We start from the raw sequence: 18,763 nt of genomic DNA on the forward strand, positions 1-18,763 counted from the left end.
GGAACAGAGGCCCAACAAGAATGTTCTAGAAAAGAAGGACTGCCCTGAGGTTACAGCAATCTCACAGGACTCTAAGGAAGGGAATAGCTGCACACAATGTTGGGTGGCTACAGCTAGGTGGCCACAAGAAACTGATGCCACAATACCTCCCTGGCCCTCTCTCCATTATTTTTTGTCAGCTGACTCACATCATGCTCTCTGCTACCTCTCAAGACCCATTTTATGGATCAGCTCTGCCTCTTACTAGCTGTGTGGACTTGGGCAAGCTACTTAATGTCTTCAAGTCTCAGAGTCTTTGCTTTATACAAAAAAGGCTGTTGTTATTGTTGTTAGGTGCCCTTAAGTCAGTTCCAGCTGGTAGTTACCCTGTGTACAACGCAACGAAACACTGCCCAGTCCTGTGCCATCTTCACAATTCTTTTTATGTTTAAGCCCATTGTTGTGGCACCATGTCATTCCATCTCATTAAGGGTCTTCCTCTTTATCCCTGACCTTCTACTTTACCAAGCATGATGTCCTTCTCCAATAACTAGTCCCTCCTGATAACATGTCCAAAGTACGTAAAACAAAGTCTTGCCATCCTCCGGTCTAAGGAGCACTCTGGCTGTACTTCAAAGACAGATTTGCTTCTTCTATTCTTCACCAACACCATAGTTCAAAAGCATCAATTCTTCTTCAGTCTTTTTTATTGGTTGTCCAGATTTCACATGCATATGAGATGTTGAAAATACCATGGCTTGGGGGCAGGCACATCTTAGTCTTCAAAGTGACATCTTTACTTTTTAATACTTTAAAGAGATCTTTTGCAGCAGATTTGCCCAGTGCAATGAATTGTTTGATTTCTTGACTGCTGCTTCCATGGGTGTTGATTGTGGATCCAAGTAAAACAAAATCCTTGACAACTTCAGACTTTTCTCTGTTTATGATGATGTTGCTTATCTGTCCAGTTGTGAGGATTCTTGTTTTCTTTATGTTGAGGTGTATTCCATACTGAAGGCTGTGGTCTTTGATCTTCATCAATAAGTGCTTCAAGTCCTCTTCACTTTCAACAAGCAAGGCTGTGTTACCAGCATATCACAAGTTATTAATAAGTCTTCCTCCAGTCCTGATGCTGCATTCTTCTTCATATTGCCCAGCTTCTCGAATTACTTGCTTAGCATGCAGATTGAATAAGTACGGTGAAAGGACACAACCCTGACCCACGCCTTTCTCGATTTTAAACTATGCAGTATTCCCTTGTTCCGCTTGAATGACTGCCCCTTTGTCTATGTACAGGTTTCACATGAGCACAATTAAGTGTCCTGGAATTCCCATTCTTCGCAATGTTATCTGTAATCTGTTATCCACACAGTCAAATGCCTTTGCATAGTCAATAAAACAGGTTAATATCTTTCTGGTATTTGCTTTCACCCAAGATTCATCAGATATCAGCAATGGTATCTCTCGTTCCACGTCCTTTCTGAATCCGGTGTAAATTTCTGGCAGTTCCCTATCGATGAACTGCCACAATCATTTCTTCATTATCTTTTGCAAAATTTTACTTTTGTGTGATATTAATAATATTGTTCAATAATGTCTGCTTTCCATTGTATCCTCTGTCTTTGTAATAGGCACATACATGGATCTCTTCCAGCCACTTGGCCAGGTAGCTGTCTTCCAAATTTCTGGCATAGACGAGTTAGCACTTCCAGTCTTGCATCCATTTGTTGAAACATCTCAGTTGGTATTCTGTTCATTCCTGGAGCCTTGTTTTTCGCTAGTGCCTTCAGTGCAGCTTGGGTTCTTCCTTCAGTACCATTGGTTCTTGTTCATATGCTGCCTCCTGAAATGATTGAATGTCCACCAGTTCTTTTTTGTACAGTGACTCTGTATTCCTCCCATCTTCTTTTGATGCTTCCTGCGTTATTCAATATCTTGCACACAGAATTCTTCAATATTCTAACTCAAGGCTGGAATTTTTTCTTCAGTTCTACTGGTTTGAGAAATGCTGAGTGTGTTCTTCCCCTTTGGTTTGCTAACTCCAGGTCTTTGCACATTTCATTTTAACACTTTACTTGGTCTTCTTGGGCTACCCTTTGAAATCTTCTGTGCAGCTCTTTTACATGATCCTTTTTAACATTCGCTTTAGCTACTCTTCGTTCAAGAGCAAATTTCAGCATCTCTTCTGACATCCGTTTTGACCTTTTCTTTCTTTCCTTTCTTTTTAATGACCTTTTGCCTTCTTCATGTATGATGTCATCCCACAAATTGTCTGGTCTTCAGTCATTCAGTGCATCAAATCTATTCTTGAGATGGTCTCTAAATTCAGGTGGGATATACTTAAGGTTGTGCTTCGGCTCTTGTGGACTTGTTTTAATTTTCTTCAGCTTCAGCTTGAACTTGCATAGGAACAATTGGTGATCTGTTCAACAGTTGGCCCCTGGCCTTATTTCGACTGATGATAGTGATCGTCTCTATTGTCTCTTTCCACAGATGTAGTCTATTTGATTCCTGTGTACTCCATCTGGCAGGATCCATTTATGTTGTTGAAAAAGGGTATTTCCAATGACTAGGTCATTGGTCTTGCAAAATTCCAACGTGCTATCTTTGGCATCTTTTCTATCACCAAAGGCCACGTTTTCCAATTACTAGTCCTTCTTCTTAGTTTCCAACTTTTGCATTCCAGTCACCAATAATTGTCAATGCATCTTGATTGCATGTTTGCTCAATTTCAGACTTCAGAAGTTGTTAAAAATCTTCAATTTCTTCATCTTTAGCATTAATGGTGCATAAATTTGAATAATATTCATATTAACTGTTCTTCTTTCTGGGCATGTGGTTATTATCCTATCACTGACAGCATCGTACTTCAGTATAGATCTTGAAATGTTCTTTTTGACGACGAATGCAGTGCCGTTCCTCTTCAATTTGTCATTCCCGGCATAATAGACCTTATGATTGTTTGGTTCAAAATGGCCAATCTCAGTCCATTTCAGCTCAGTAATACCTAGGATATCTACTTTCAAGTGTTCCATTTCATTTTTGACAAATTCCAATTTTCCTAGATTCATAGTTTGTGCATTCCAAGTTCCAATTATTAGTGGATGTTTGCAGCTGTTTCTTCTCATTTTGACTGGTGCCACATCAGCCAGAAAGGTCTCGAGAGCTTGACTCCATCCACTTCATTAAGGTCAACTCCACTTTGAGGAGGCTGCTCTCCCCCAGTCATATTTTGAGTGCCTTCCAACCGGAGGGGCTGATCTTCTAGCACTGTATCACACAATGTTCTGCTGCTATTCAGGTTTGCGCTGGCTAATTTTTTAGAAGTAGATCACCAGATCCTTCTTCTCAGCCTATCTTGATCCGGAAGCTCTGCTGAGACCTGTCCACCATGGGTGATCCTGTTGATATTTAAAATATGGTGGCATAGCTTCCAGCATCACAGCAACACGCAAGTCACCACAGTAGGACAAACTAACAGATGAGTGGTACTGTTTCTGATTGGCGTTTATTAGATCTGAGCACAAGTTCTATTCTGAGTCGTGCTTCCCCACCTCAGTCTCCTGTGGCAAACTCCTAGAGAGCTAGGCCTGTCATTCATTTGTATGACCTCTGCTATCTTGCCATGAGATCATTGGTGATTCAGTGTAGAATTCTCACCTCCCATGCAGAAGACCCGGGTTCAATTCCCAGCCATTGCATTTCATGTTCAGCCACCCTCTGTCTGTCAGTGGAGGCTTGTATGTTGCTAGGATTCTTTACAGGTTTCTGCAGCACTTCCAGCCTAAGACAGACTAGGAAGAAAGACTTGGTGATCTACTTCCTAAAATTAGCTCACGAAAACCCTATACATCACAACTGCCTGATCTGCAAGGAATCATGTGGATGGACCACGACCAAGCAGTGTTTCCTTCCCTTGTTCATGGGGTCACCTAGAGTCAGGCTTGACTCCACAGCAATCGACAATAGCTGTCTTGCTACTCAAAGTGCAGGCTGTGGACCAGCACATGAGCACCTCCTGGGAGCTTGTTAGAAATGGAGAATCTCAGGGCTTCACCCCAGAACTGCCGAATCAGACTCTGCATTTTAACCAGAGCCCCGATGAGTCACATACATGGTAACATTTGAGCAGCACTGACAGTTCAACACTACTTCTGTTTGCATAGCACTTTTTTTTTTTTTTTGGTTCAGTGGCTGACTGTCTTCTTACTAATACTGACCTAGAACACACCGCATAGTTGTGGTATCAAGTAAACAGTGGATTTTTACAGCCAGTTATAAACACTATCTAGGGAAAGGAGCTTCTCAGCATGTTCCCTGTGCCCCACACAGGGCAAAGGATTGAAGGAGGAGTGGGACCATGGGACTGGGTCAGAAGGTAACCAGACCTGCTGAGAAAAGGCAGGGTCCTGAGGCCTCAGTGTGTGCCCAACAGGGGTCAGGTGCCAAAGGTCAGAGCAAATACAGGCTTTGGGGGGAAGTCCAACCAGGGCAGCAGAACATGGCCTCCAGGGGACATAGGCAGTCAGAAGGTGTGAATTTTGGCAGAAGGGGAGTACCTGTCAGCTCTAACAGGTAATGAGGAGGTGGGTGGTTTGCCAGGCACTCCGCAGAGATCATAGGGTCAGGGCTGTCATCCTCAGAGAACAGCGGCAAGAGCAAGGCAAGGAGTAACTCAGGACAGCGGTAAGCTTTCCAGGCAGGGGCCTGAGGAAACATAAGGAGGGCAGAAATACTGCTGTTTGGGGTCTAGCAGAAACTCTGCCTTAGGCCAAGGCTTAAGTTGGTTGAACCAGGGCCCTGCATACATGCCCAGATGAGCCTGGGACTGGGGTGGCAATGGAGCAGCAGAGGGCAGATTCCTGGTGAGGGGACTGGAGACCCAAGGGGCGGTGAGGCTACCAAGGGCTGCTGAGAAAACCTGTAAGAGGCTAAGAAGCCCCGTGGAATGCTGGCCTTTCCCAGCATGAGGGTGACAAGAAGGTGTGGCCAGATTCCGAAGGGCTTTCCCATCTTGATTGGGAAGCTGCCACCTCCAGGCCCTGATTCGCCTGTGAACAGCATTTCAGCTGTGAACAGCATTTCAGCGTTAAGTGTGGACCTTACCCCGCCCGACACATTCCTGAGATAATGCTCCCTCCACCGCCCTCCCTGTGTGTTTGATGTTGGTCTGTATGTCTGTATAAAATGACTGAAGAACAAGTCACTAGAGAGCTGTCCAAAGTCCCTTTGGGAACACTCCAGGAAAAGAAACCAATATTCCATCAAAGGCGCAAACAGCTTTTTTCCATTCCTACAAAGCAAGGCTTCTTAGAGTGTGGTCCGTAGACCTCTTAGGTTAGAATTTCCTGAGGTCCTTTAAAATGAAGATTCTTGGGCCCCCACCTTAAACTCATTGTTGTGGGTGGGTGCTGTCCAGTCCATTTTGACTTACGGTGACCTCATGTGACAGAGTAGAACTGCCCCATAGGGTTTTCTTGGCTGTCAGCTTTATGAATGCAAATCGCCAGGTGTTTCTCCAGCGGAGCGGCTGGGTGGGTTTGAACCACCAGCCTTTTGGTTAGCAGCTGAGCGCTTAGCTGTTGCACCACCAGAGTTCCTTACCTTAATTTACCGAATCCTAAGATGAGATGGACGAGATGGGGAAACCCTGGTGGCGTAGTGGTTAAGTGCTACAGCTGCCAGCCAAAGGGTCAGCAATTTGAATCCGCCAGGCGCTCCTTGGAAACTCTGTGGGGCAGTTCTACTCTGTCCTATAGGGTCGCTATGAGTTGGAATCGACTCGACGGCGCTGGGTTTGGTTTTTTTGTTTGGTTAAGATGAGATGGATTGACGTAGTGGCTTCAACAGTGGGTTCAAACATAACGATTGTGAGGGTGGTGCAGGACCAGGCATAGGGTTGTTGTACATAAGGTCACTGTAAGTTGGAACCAGCTTGAGGGCACCTAACAACAACAACAGTCTCAGTGGAGGAGACTTGGTGGTGCAGCAGTTAAGCACTCAATTGCTAACCGAAAGGTTGGTGGCTCGAACCGACCAGCTTCTTGGGGGAGAAAGATGTGGCCGTCTACTTCTGGAAAGATTACAGCTTTGGAAGCCCTATAGGGCAGGTCTACTCTGTTCTGTAGGGTCGCTATGAGTTGGAATTGATTCAGTAGCAGTGGGTTTGGTTTTTGGGTTCTCAGCAGGGCTTCTAGGAGTTCGCATTTGTAATATGCTGCCCAGATGATTTCCAATATGCCTTAAACTGGAAAACCTCTGACTCCTTTTACCCGCTGGGCCTTCTCTTTTGCATAAACTCCATGTACCCCTGCCTGGTACTGCCCCTCGCACTGCTTTACCCAGACAACTACAGTTAAAGCGCTACTTCTTCCCAGGAGCTCTCCTTTGCCATATTTGTCCCATCTTGTTTAGGGGACCCTCTGTGTGTCCTTCGAACACAGATCTGCCACGTAGTTGTCATTTTTTCATGCCTGCCTTCTCTATTGAATTATGAAGCACCCTGTTGAGTCTCCCCAGGCCTAGCACAAAGTTTTGCCCATATAGGGGGGATACTAGTAGAGGCACGGGGTGGTTCAGTGGTAGAGTTCTCGCCTTCCGTGCAGGAGACCTGAGATCAGTTCTAGGCCAACGCACCTAATGCACAGCCACCAGCCGTCTGTCACTGGGGTACTGTGTGTTGCTGTAATGCTGGATAGGTTTCAGCAGAACTTCTAGACTAAGGGGCACTTAGGAAGAAAGGCCTGGTGATCTGCTGAAAACCAGCCAGTGAAAACCCTATGGAGCATGAAGGTCCCATCTGTAACCAATCACAGGGATGGTGCAGGACTGGGCAGGGTTTTGTTCCTTTGTGCACAGGGTCACCAGGAGTCAGGGGCCAACTTGAAGGTAGCTAATAACAACAAGTAAAGGGGGCTGCTAGGTAACAGGAAGCCACAGTGTGGAGTGGTGACAAGTGAGTGCTTCTCATGAAGAAGCTGCCACCTTCTGACCCCTCTCCTGGTTAGCCTGAACAAACTCCTAGGTCAGGTTCTGGAGGCAGGGGGCAAGCATTGGGTCTGAGGAGTGCCCAGGGCTCTGATTGGCCTGGGTGCACAGCCCCCCCCCACCCCCCCTCCATTTGGGGCCAGTTTTCCCCAGTGGAAGTCCAGCTCCTTATCTACATTTCAGCAAGTCTCCACAGCTTGGGCTTCCTCCTGATGTAGCAAAAAAAAAAAAAAAAATGGCTAAGGGACGATTTTCTAGCCCCAAGCTGACCCCAAGGCGAGGGCAGCTAGAATGCTTAAGGCTCTCTCTTCTCAGGCAGAAGGAGTTAAAGAATAGAGCTATCAGACCATGAAACTCCCAAGAGTCCTTTCCCCAGTGTATCTCAGAACTTGCTAGCCTGTTTTTTTGTGTGAGGCTTGGAACTGCTATTTGCCGAACTGGTAACTGTTGACCCAACAGAAATCAAACAAAGATACCAGAAGCCCTAGATGGGCTGTCTTAATCACTTTGTTGAAGGGAGAGGGGAGCCAGGTGCTTGTGATCCAAAGCTTGCTGCCCGTCACCTAGCTCTGAAAAACAAACTGCATTTCCTTATTCTTCACAACTTTAGCACCACTAAACCTGCTTGACCAGTCTGGGGTGCTCCTCTGATCTTGCTCCCTTCTCTGTGTGTATGTGTTGGGAGGGTAGCTTTGAAAAGGCCAGGCCTGGCCTGGGGAGATTCTGAGGGTCAGCCCAGACCTCCATCACCACAGGGGACCTCGGATGCAGCAGACAGACTGACCTCTTACTGTGTGAGGTCAGGATGCGGGTGGGGGTGGCCTGGTCTCTCAGTCCACAGCGGGGACAACCTTTCCCTGGATTGTTGAAAAGAAAAAAAAAAAAAGGGCTGGCTGAATTGCAGGCGAGTGGGTCAGGGCGGACGACCTGAGTACAGAAGGCCCTCAACTAATGCTTCTCGAATTAGCGAAAGGGAGGCATCCAGTTTCAGTTAAATGTGGGCTCTGTCAGAATCCTTCAGGAGTCAGGTGTTACAAGATTTTAGGCAATTACTGGGTTTCTTTCCTGCTTTTTTTCCTGAAGATGTTATTTCTGAATCCACTCCCTTTCTCTCTTATCTCCCCCAATTACACACGATTTGCCTCCAGGAGGAAGAGTACAGAGCTCTCATTTAGTCAAGATTTCACATTCGAAAAATTATAAGATGATAATAAAGTTCAAAAATCTCATTTGATGCTCTGGAAACCCTCAGCTGGAGAAGGTAGTGCTTGCCACCATTTACTGAGGAATTTAGCCATTTAGCCAAAATCAGTCAAGGAAAAACCTGTAGATCACAGTGGTCTGATTTGCAACCGATCATGGAGGATGGTGCAGAACTGGGCATTGTGCACGGGGTTGCCATGTGTCAAGGGCCAACTCAACTGTAGCTAGCAGCAACAACTATTTCACTTGTCCTCAGCTTCCAGGTGAGGCACCTGAGGCTCAGAGAGGTTAGGAAACTTGTCAAGGTCATACAGCTCGGTGGCAGGAGGGTTTGGAGCCCATCTAGGGCTCTCTGACCCCGTGGCCTGTGTCATGGTTTGAATTGTGTCTCCCCAAAAATGTGACAGCTTGGCTAGTCCATGATTCCCAGGATTGTGTGATTATCCACCGTTTTTGTTATCTGATGTGATTTTCCCATCCTCTGTGACGTTAATGAGGCAGGCATTAGAGGCAGTTATGTTAATGAAGCAGGACTCAATCTACAAGATTAGGTTGTGTCTTAAATCAGTTTCCTTTGAGATGTAAAAGGGAGAGGCAGAACAGAAAGACAGGGGGACCTCATACCACCAAGATAGCAGTGCTGGGAGCAGAGCACGTTCTCTGGACCTGGGGTCCCCGCAATGAGAACCTCTTAGACCAGGGGAAGATTGATGACAAGGACCTTCCCCTAGAACCAACAGAGAGAGAAAGCTTTCCCCTAGAGCTGGCACCCTGAATTTAGACTTATAGCCTCCTAAATGGTGAGAGAATAAGTATGTCTTTGTTAAAGCCATCCACTTGTGGTATTTCTGTTATAGCAGCACTAGATGACTAAGACAGCCTGTGTGCCTGCTAACGTTGCACTGTCTTCCCAAGGTGGTTGGCATGTGCTCCTGTAGCGTCACAAACTCTTATGGAGTAGACACTACCTTTTCTCTGAGCATTTTGTGTATGTATCCTGATTTGAGAGTCAGTTAAGTACTCGCACTTTCCAGGTGTAGTGACTGGAATCCAGGTGCTGGAAGAAGTTCCTGCCTCCTTCCTGGATCCACAGACTCTACTCTGTAGAGTGGCGAGGACAGGAGGTGTGGCCCTGTGGTTGGCAGCTGGGGTTGTGATGGCCCACCAAGCACATGCTTTCTGTCTGAGAGGTTCCCAGGCACTGAACCCAGGGCCTTCTCCAGACAGTGCCTTCTCTCTGATTTCCTTCTTTGTCCCCTGCCTTCTTAGGATCCATTATGGTTAGTTGCCATCGAGCTTGTTCCAACTCCTAGCGACCCCATGTACAATAGAATGAAACATTGCCCTATCCTGCGCCATCTTCACTTCCGTTGGTTTATTTGAGGCCATTGTTGCAGCCACTGTGTATTTTGAATGCCTTCCAACCTAGGGGGCTCATCTTCCAGTACTCTATCAGACAATATTCTGTTGTGATCCATAGGGTTTTCATTGGCTAATATTTGGAAGTAGATCGCCAGGCCTTTCTTCCTAGTCCTTCTTAGTCTGAAGCTCCACTGAAACCTGTCCACCATGGGTGACCCTACTGGTGTTTGAAATACCACTGGCATAACTTCCAGCATCACAGCAATACGCAAACCCCTACAATACAACAAGCTGGCAGATGAGACAAGCTTAGGGTTTGTAGCTATTTGGAAATATGAACACAGAAGCCTTTCCAGAGAGAAAAAGTCCTTCTCTCCAGAATTCCCAGCACCCTGGCTCACTGGAGGGAGAAAGAGGTAGGGTTGTGTGGGAAGGAGAGGCCAGTATACAGGGACAAAAAAAAAAAAAACTAGTGGGCAAGTTAGGTCTAATTGCTAATGACTCCTGAAACACAGCTCCTGAATGTCCCCATTTTCATTCGGAGATGCCGCCTGCCTTTGTGAGAGACCATGGCGTGCTGAGTGAAGCGTTATCAGTGCAAGGCAATAGCCCGGTGAGGTCATCAGAATCCTTGCGATCTGGACTCGGGGCTTTCTGAGAACATGTTCATAGGTAGCCAAAAGAATGCAGCGCTGCAGAGATCGAAGGGCCATGTTACACTGAATGATCCAGCTTTTATTGTCCAACCCCTGGGATTATTGGCCCTTTGTTCCTGTTCTCTTTCACAAAGAATGATTTTTTTTTTTTTTTTTTAACTCTCTGATTAGAATCCAGTAGTTTAAGCCCGCGAATCAACTCTTGGGCTTGACATGCAGACCAAGGAGAGGCCATAGCACTTAATCTATTTGCAAATTTCTCTCAGTTCCAGAAGTCCAGAAATGGAATCAGCTCAAAATTTTTTATTAGATGATTTTTATTCAAGATAATACCTATTGTAATTATCGTAATAAACATTCTGAGGTTTATTACACAGATACTATTTTTAAAAACCAACTTCTCATGTCATTCCAGAGCCAGAGAGGCAGTAGAGTATAATGTTTAAGGACTGAGTCTTGGAAGCCAAACTAAAAAAAGGGAAAAACAGAACAGTTGCCGTTGAGTTGCTTCCAACTCATGGCGCCCCCATGTGTGTCAGAGCAGAACTGTCCTCTACAGAGCTTTCAGGGGCTGATTTTTCTGAAGTAGATCACCAGGCCTTCCTTCTGAGGTACCTCTTGAGTGTACTCAATTCTCCAGCCTCTTGGTTAGCAGCCGAGCATGTTAAATATTTGCACCACCCTGGGACTCCAGAAGCCAAACTGGCTGGGTTTAATTCTGACTCCTCTACTTACTAACTTTGTGACTTTGGGTGAGTCACAATACCTCTCTGTGTCTAATTTCCCCTGTGTAAAATGGAACCACGATTGAGCTGACCTCCTAGGGTTACCGTGAGGGTTCAATGAATTAATACAAATGAACCCCATAGAACGGTGTGAGATGCACTGTACGCGTCTGCTAAGTCCTGGGCATCATTACTCTCAGCGAAGAGTAGCTAGAATCTGCTACCTTCGTCATCCACCGATGGTTTTCTTCTCTGCATAGACCTTTTCAGTGGGGCAAAGGGCTTGGGTGTTTGAGGTGAGATGGTGGCTGGAGCCTAGTGGGTTTTCTCAACACATGCATGAGCATTTCAGGGAGAAGAACAGTGCAGCCTCTGCTATCCATCCTGAAGCTTGACAGCGTCCGGTTTTCAGAGTGACTGTTTGCAGAGCTGGCGGCCAGGAAATGGGAACTAGGCCTGGAAATTAAGTGGAGAGGTAGCTGCTAATGGGTCCTTCAACCAATAATTATTAGAGCAAATAACCATCTGGATGCTGAATGGTTCCCAGTTGCCTTAAATTAAGGCAGTTAGCTAAGGGTTTTTGTTTGAACACTGCATTATAAGGACCTAAATATCCGTTCTCTGAATTGTATCCCTTGGGCCTCCACATGGTGGGACTTCATCCTTATCCCCGAGGGACCAGGGTTTTTCCCACCATTGAGGTTAATTCCAGGAGTGTCAGAGGGACCCTGGAAAACAATTTGCCCTTGCTTTCCAGAGCGGCTTTCCGACTTGGTCACTCACCCCTAGGGAAGATGTCATGGGAGAAAGTGATCCCTGTCTCTGATCTTCTCTGAAGCCTAACCCGATCTCCTCAGCGAGGCAGCAGAGGAGAGTACTGAAGGGAGAACTTCCTCCTCTCCCCACCTTCACCTGGTGAACCTCCCACTCATCTTTCAGGGTCCAGCTTAAGTCAGTTTCTTAAGGAATTGTTCTCCACTCCTTGGAGGAGGTCAGGTTCTGTGTCTCCATTCCCTTACAGTACCTTCCCGTACTTTTCCTTTAAATCAGTTGTTCAGTTGTAATTAGTAAGCACCTCCTGTTATTTTTGTGTCATGTCAGCCTAGGACCCTTTTAGGCCACCAGTTCTCAAAGTGTGGTTCCTGGAAGTCCCCAAGATCCCTTCGAGGGGCCTGCTAGGTCAAAACTTGATAATAGAAATTGTCTGTTTTTCAGCCTCTCACTGGTGTACAGTGGAATTTTCCAGAGACTATATGATGTGTGATATTAGAACAGATTGAATGCAGAACCAGCGATTGCGTCTTCTGTCAAGCCAACCATTAAAGAGATTTGCAAAAAAATGTAAAATAATGCCACTCTTCTCACCAGTATTTTTGGAGGGCTAGAAAATATAATTACACCTACTCCTCATTTATTGACTGTCTCATTATCCAACATTTCACATTTAGGACAATAGTAAAAAACCTACTATCCAACTATTTTGCACATTAACGACATATGTCTAGCAGTGACGGACATCAAAGTGCGAGGCGAGAGTAACTCTGGCCGTGATGGTTAAGGTTGTGTGTGAACTTGGCTGGGCCATGATTCCTAGTGGTTCGGCAGTTATGTAATGATGTAGTCATCCTCCCTTTTGTGATCTGATGTAGTCATCTCCATTTTTGCATAACTCCAATTTTCACATAACAACCTGGTCTTAGGAACCTAACCAGGTCAATAAGTGAGGAGTGGGTGTAATTATAAAGATGTTATTTATGTTGACACATAATGGGTTTATCATTGTTCTTTTCAAATGAGCTAATAAATTAATATTTTCACATTTTCTCAGCTTTAATTTCTGTTATGATAAATAAAACCTACGTAGAACAGAAGCTTATTAGGATCCTCAGTTTTTAAGAGTATAAAGGGATACTGAGACCCAAAAGTTACCCTTGGCAAACATTTTCTATAAAGGTCTGTATAGTAAATATTTTAGGTTTTGTGGGCCATGCCATTTTGGTTATAACTACTTAACTCTGTAGCATGAAAGCAGCTATAGACAATATATAAATGAATGAGCATGGCTGTGTCCCAATAAAACTTAATTTACAAAAACAGCCAGGGAATGGATTTAGCCTGCGGGCCATAGTTTGCCACTAACTCTTGCTCTAGACTGTAACCTCTGAGAGGTCAGGAGCCAAGTCTATCTTGTAAAACACAGAACCCTATCAATCAGCCATTAAAAGTAATTGGCCTAAACACTCCAATTAAAAGGCAGGGATTTTCAAGTTGGGGGGAAAAAAAAAGCAAGGGTCAAGTGTATGTGCTATGTACAAGAGAGTCACGTTAAATATAAATACACAGAGAGTTTCAAAGTAAAAGAACAGGAAAAGATATGCCATACAAATAGTAATCAAAAGAAAAGTGAAATGGTTATATTCATATCAGACAAAGTATACTAAAACCAAAGAATATCACCAGATTCACAGAGAGACCTTTTATACTAATATACCAATTCATTAAGGCATTGCAATCCTAAATGTGTACACACCTGATAACAGGTCAAAAAGCATGAATAAATGACTGGAGCCAGTAGAGCAGGCTTCCCAGCTCTTTACAAGTGTAAGGACTGAGGGAGTTTCCTCATTCCAGGCCTGATCTCCTTTGAGTCAGTGACAAGACCAAAAGTAGGCAGAAGCCAGCTGAACTCTACAGCCTCATTCTGTGCTCAGCTTCTGTTCTCCTTTTGCCTGTGAGAAGACAGTCTCTGGGGCTCTTGGACAGGAGCCAGAGTCTTTTCTGGAACCTGCCAAGCTCACATGTAATGCCAGAGCTCGAAGTCATGTTCCCTGAAGTTGAAGAGTGCTGGGGTGTTGGGGTGATGGATGGGGTCAGTGTTGGCCACTGGGAACTCTGGGTGTCCTGGGACACAGGAGGAGATGGCAGTGTTCAGCCTCAGGCTGGTTTCTGCCATTCAGATATTGAAAGGGATGGAGTCAGCACCAGGTGGAGCAGGGGAGGGGGCTGGGTATTTTGTAAGTAATAATTAAAAACTCCCTAGAGGAAGAGAAGCTCAAACCATGGATAGGGTGTGCCTGGATAGTAAAGAATGGCATTGTTTTCATGCAATAACATTCTACTTGAGCAATGGTTTGTTTTTGTTTTGTTTTAAGGTAGTGAGGTGAGTATGGGGATAGGAGTTAGGGGTTCAGGGCTCTGGCGTGACAGTTTTAGTTCACATATGAAGAGATGTATAACAAGATAAGCCCCTGGGAGAGTTTAGCCTTGCAAATCTAGAGCTTGCCTAGACCCTTTGGTGGTTGAGTTCAACGAGTTGAGGCATCATTCTTGCATTGGCCATTGCAACAGTCAGTTAACAGGGTGGCCAGACTGCAGCATTTTTCCCCAGCAATCCCTCATTGTACCTACCTACTTTTGGAGTTTTCTTCCAGTGTGCTTTCCAGAGTAAATGGCTCCTCTTAGTAGAAATTTCTTCTGGTTCTCCAATGCCCACAGAAAACCAGCAACTCCTTGGCATATAGGGCCCCCATTGGTCTTCCCAGTTCCCTCCCCCTTTTCCTCCCTCCATTTCTTCATTTGTTGATTTGTTGATCTGTTCACACAGTGCCCTGTATTTTTGTGTTTGCTTCTGACATGCATGTCCAATATTGATTCATTCAGATAGTGTGTTAAAGGGCCCAGCACATAGTAAGTGCTGGAATGTTTATAATTAAAAGAGTTTTACCTTCTGCAACCTCATCAGCTCCTCACTGACAACCTTGTGAGGGAAATAGTTTCATCCCTAATTCACAAATCAGGAAATTGAGCTTTAGGAGTGCAAAGAAATGGGTTTGTGATTATGGACATTGGATCGAATTGAGAACAGGGTCAGGGTCTTTCTCTGCACGTGATAGTGGCTTTTTGAGAAGCCGGGAAGCCAGAAGCATCAAGACTAATGCGCAGCAAAAGGTATGGAGAAACTTTTGGGGTGATGGATGTGTTAATTATCTTGATTATGGTGATGGTTTTATAGATACATACATATGTTTTATAGGTGTATACATATGTCAAAACATCAGATTGTATTTAACATATGCAGTTTGTTGTATGTAAATTATACCTCATTAAAACTGTTAAAATTAAAAAAAAAAGATTGATGTTCAATGCCCGGATTTGCTTTTCCTTCCAAGTAAAGCTAAGCCATGCTGATAGCATTGAATTTAAGAAGCATGAAGGGCCAGTGCTTATAAATATCTGCTTAACGAAAGCCAAAGTTGTCAAATGGTGAGGTGTAGCGGTAAGCTGACTTTTTTCCCAACTCTGGAAGTTTTCTGTAATGAAACTATAAGCTCATGTTGGAAGGAACACACTTCCTTCTTTATAGGAAACCCAGAATCAAGGAAACTTGGCCTACAAGAATATTCCTTGCAAAATTTGTTACATTCATGCTGATGGTATATCAAATACTTGGATAGATCACTTAGGAAATTAGAGCTAGTGGGTTGGTGTGGTCTGCTTCCTCCAAAGCGTAACCACTGAAATGCTGCAGCTGAGGGCAAAAGTGGGGTCAGAACCACCTGCAGCAGGTTGAGTGACTTGCTCGAGGTCACCCAGCTAACAGAGCAGAGCTAGGCCTCCCACATTTTTGGAGCCCAAGTTCAGTGCTTCTTTCACTGTATCGCTCAGGCTACTTTTAATAAACCTCTTCCATTGGACAACGTATAGTGCAGTGGCATCCTGGACATCCTTGGCCAGTTAGCCTTAGTCACCTCATTTGTAAAATGTGGACTGTAGTGAAGACTAAGCTGCTAATGCAGGTAGTCAGCAAGTACCTAGAATGCTTGTTTGTTACCAGCTGCCTAGTCGGCCCTGAACTTACGACTAGCCCCAAGGGAATGAAATATTGCCCTGTCCTGCACTACCCATGATCAGTCACAGATTGGACCGTGGTGCTCCGTAGGGTTTTCATTGGCTGGTTTTCAGAAGTCGATTGCCAGGCCTTTTCTCCTAGTCCATCTTAGTCTAGAAGCTCCACTGAAACCTGTTCAGTATCATAGCAACACGCAAGCCTCCATCGACAGACGGGTGGTGGCTATGCACGAGGGGCATTGGCCAGGAATCAAACCCGAGTCTCTTGTATGGAAGATGAGAATTCTAACACTGAACCACCACTGCCCACCAAAACAAACTTTACCAGTTGCCATCGAGTTAATTCCAACTCATGGCAACCTTGTATTTGTTAGAGTAGAACTGTGTTCCATTGGTTCTCATTAGCTGATTTTCAGAAGTATATCACCAGGCCTTTCTTTCTAGTCTGGAAGCTCCGGTGATACCTGCTCAGCATGACAGCAACAAGCAAGCCTCCACTGACAGATGGGTGGTGGCTGCGCAGGAGGTGAGTCGGCAGGGAATTGAACCCAGTTCTCATGAATGGAAGGTGAGAATTCTACTACAGAACCACCACAAATATAGCTGGGTGTTATGATGATATTTCCCGGTGAGTCCTTGCTTCACTGGCTCTTCCTTCATTTGTTGGTGCACAACAAGTGCCTGGGACTTGCCCCTATGTGGTCGATATTCTTGGTTGATTCTACCTTAGGTGCTGTTACTAAAGGGGTAGCCGGTTCTGATCGCATATGTACATCATATAGTGACTTCATCCCTCTTTATCTTATTAGAGTGTTTCCATTAGCTTACAAGAATATGCACCAGTAAGCCTGGGGTGAGTGTGGGACACTTTTTCACTTCCCTTTCCCCAAAAGTCCCTGCCACCCTCATTGTCTGCTGACCCTGTTTGGCACGGCATCTGGCCCTCACCTGTCAGCTTGGCCAGCATCCACCCTCTGTGGGCTGCACCCTCCTCCAATAAAGCATGAGAAAATCAGCTTTGTCTGGCAGAAGTGGTGGGCACTGGGATCTTTCCCATCTATAGTGTTGGCCTTACTTACGCTTTGGTTTCCCCATTGTAAGGTACTCTTTTCTTTCTTCCCTGTTGGTAGTATCTCAGTCAGGAAGAAAGTTCTAGCCCAGAGTTTCCAGGAGGCCGCTTGATTGCATTGTAGACAAAGAACCCATTTACACTGGAGCAAAGAGACCTGCTATTTTGAATTATATCAGTACCGGTTGCCATGAAGGTGATTCCGGCTCACGGCAACCCCATGTGTGTCAGAGTAGAACTGTGCTCCATAGGGGTTTCGGTGGTTGATTTTTAGAAATAGGTCCCCAGGCCTCATTTCTGAGGCATCTCTGGGTGGACTTGATCCTTCAGCCAAGCACATTAAGCATTTGTACCAACCAGGGACTCCGTTTTGAGTTATAGTTAGGCTTTAACTTAGGCTGGCACCAAGGCCCAAGGAAAAACCAAGGAGGCCTAGTTAATGCTGAGCCCCAAGTCAGGCATCACTCAGAGAAGGCTTTGAGTTTTTTCCTTCCTACATGAGCTGTTTTCTCATTTTATACATTTAAAAAGTGCTCTTTCTTCACTTGAGACAGAACTTCAAAGGAAGCATTCCAGGCCACACTTCCTTTTGGTAAATCTTAACCAGTGTAAATGTTTACTTATGAGTTATAAATCCTAGGAGATAGGGGGAGGAGGAATTTCAGAAGCAGGTGTCCTGCCAGCAAAAGTTAAAACTTAATCTGCTGTTTTAGGTGTTTGGGGAAGAGGGGTGGGCGTGTAGGGGGAGAGAGGGGAGGAAGGTTTATAATTAAGGAGCCCTGCTAATGAACCTGGAAATTAGTGGACAGAGCCTTTTGCCAGATTCTGCAAATTCCTGGACCTTGTGCCCACTGTCCACTGGAAAGGAGGAGGGCTTAGGAATACCAGCTTTCTTCCTCTAGCGCGGGAAGGTCAGTGCATGAATATGGGAGGATGGGGGCAAAACAATAGTAGAAAGAGCAGAAAATAAATAAAGGGGAAAGTGAAATGATGTAAAGCAATATTCTATAAAAACTGTGGCTTTGGTTAGAAATTTATTTTCTTCAAAGGGATACAAAAAGAAAAGTCTCTATTCCCTTATCACCCCTTGGCTGGATCCCCCTCACTACACTCAGGAATATGATACATTGAACAGGAGGATCTTGGGGATCAGCCTGGGACCTGCACTGCTATATATGTGAATGTTAGTAGTCAAATGCATAACCATTGCCACCACCGACATGCTCCAGTATATGTGTGTATATATATATATATCCCAGAACCCAGTGCTATATATATATACACGTATACACAAATACAAATATATATGTATAGATATGTAAATACAAAATATACATATTTATCTGTATTTGTGTATATATATATGTATCACAGTACCTGGGTGGTGTAAAAGGCTAAGCGTTTGACTACTAAGCAAAAGGTTGGCAGTTCAAACCCACCCAGAGGCACCTCAGAAGAAAGGCCTGGCAGTCTGCTTCTGAACGTGATTCCACCATGAGTTGGAATCAACTCAACAGCTACTAACAACAGTGTGCGTGTGTGTGTGTGTAACTGTATGTATATATATGTACCTGTATGTTTCTTTCTAGGAAAAAGACTTCTGAGTTCCGATTTGAACCTCGTTTGGTAACACCGAGTTGGTTCCGACTCATATATATCTATGTACAACAGAGAACACTGCCCGATCCTGCGCTATCCTCACAATTGTTGCTATGTTTAAGCCTATTGTTGCAGCCACTTTGTCAGTCCATCTCATTGAGGGTCTTCCTCTTTTTCTCTGACCTTCTAGTTTACCAAGCCTGATGTCCTTCTCCAGGGACTAGTCCCTCCTGAAAACATGTCCAAAGTACATGAGATGAAGTCTCGCCATCTGTTCTTCTAAGGAGCATTCTGACTACTTCTTCCAAGGCAAATTTGTTCATTCCTCTGGTAGT

The 18,763-nt window shown here is 44.9% G+C and overlaps 1 protein-coding gene across 2 annotated transcripts in view; it reads left to right on the forward strand.

Moving 5' to 3' along the window:
- WWC1 (WW and C2 domain containing 1) overlaps positions 1-18,763 on the forward strand; it is a 202,192-nt gene that overhangs the window by 18,811 nt on the left and 164,618 nt on the right. Inside the window, exon 2 of one of the 2 annotated variants that reach the window (XM_049874283.1) lies at positions 16,205-16,286. The exons of the other annotated variant lie outside the window; for it this stretch is intronic. Coding sequence (XP_049730240.1) covers positions 16,234-16,286 — 53 coding nt within the window. The 5' untranslated portion in view covers positions 16,205-16,233. The remainder of the gene's footprint in view (positions 1-16,204; positions 16,287-18,763) is intronic. 2 annotated transcript variants of the gene reach the window in all.

This window comes from Elephas maximus, chromosome 2 (assembly GCF_024166365.1).
Source record: "Elephas maximus indicus isolate mEleMax1 chromosome 2, mEleMax1 primary haplotype, whole genome shotgun sequence".
In the NCBI taxonomy this organism is placed as follows: domain Eukaryota; kingdom Metazoa; phylum Chordata; class Mammalia; order Proboscidea; family Elephantidae; genus Elephas; species Elephas maximus.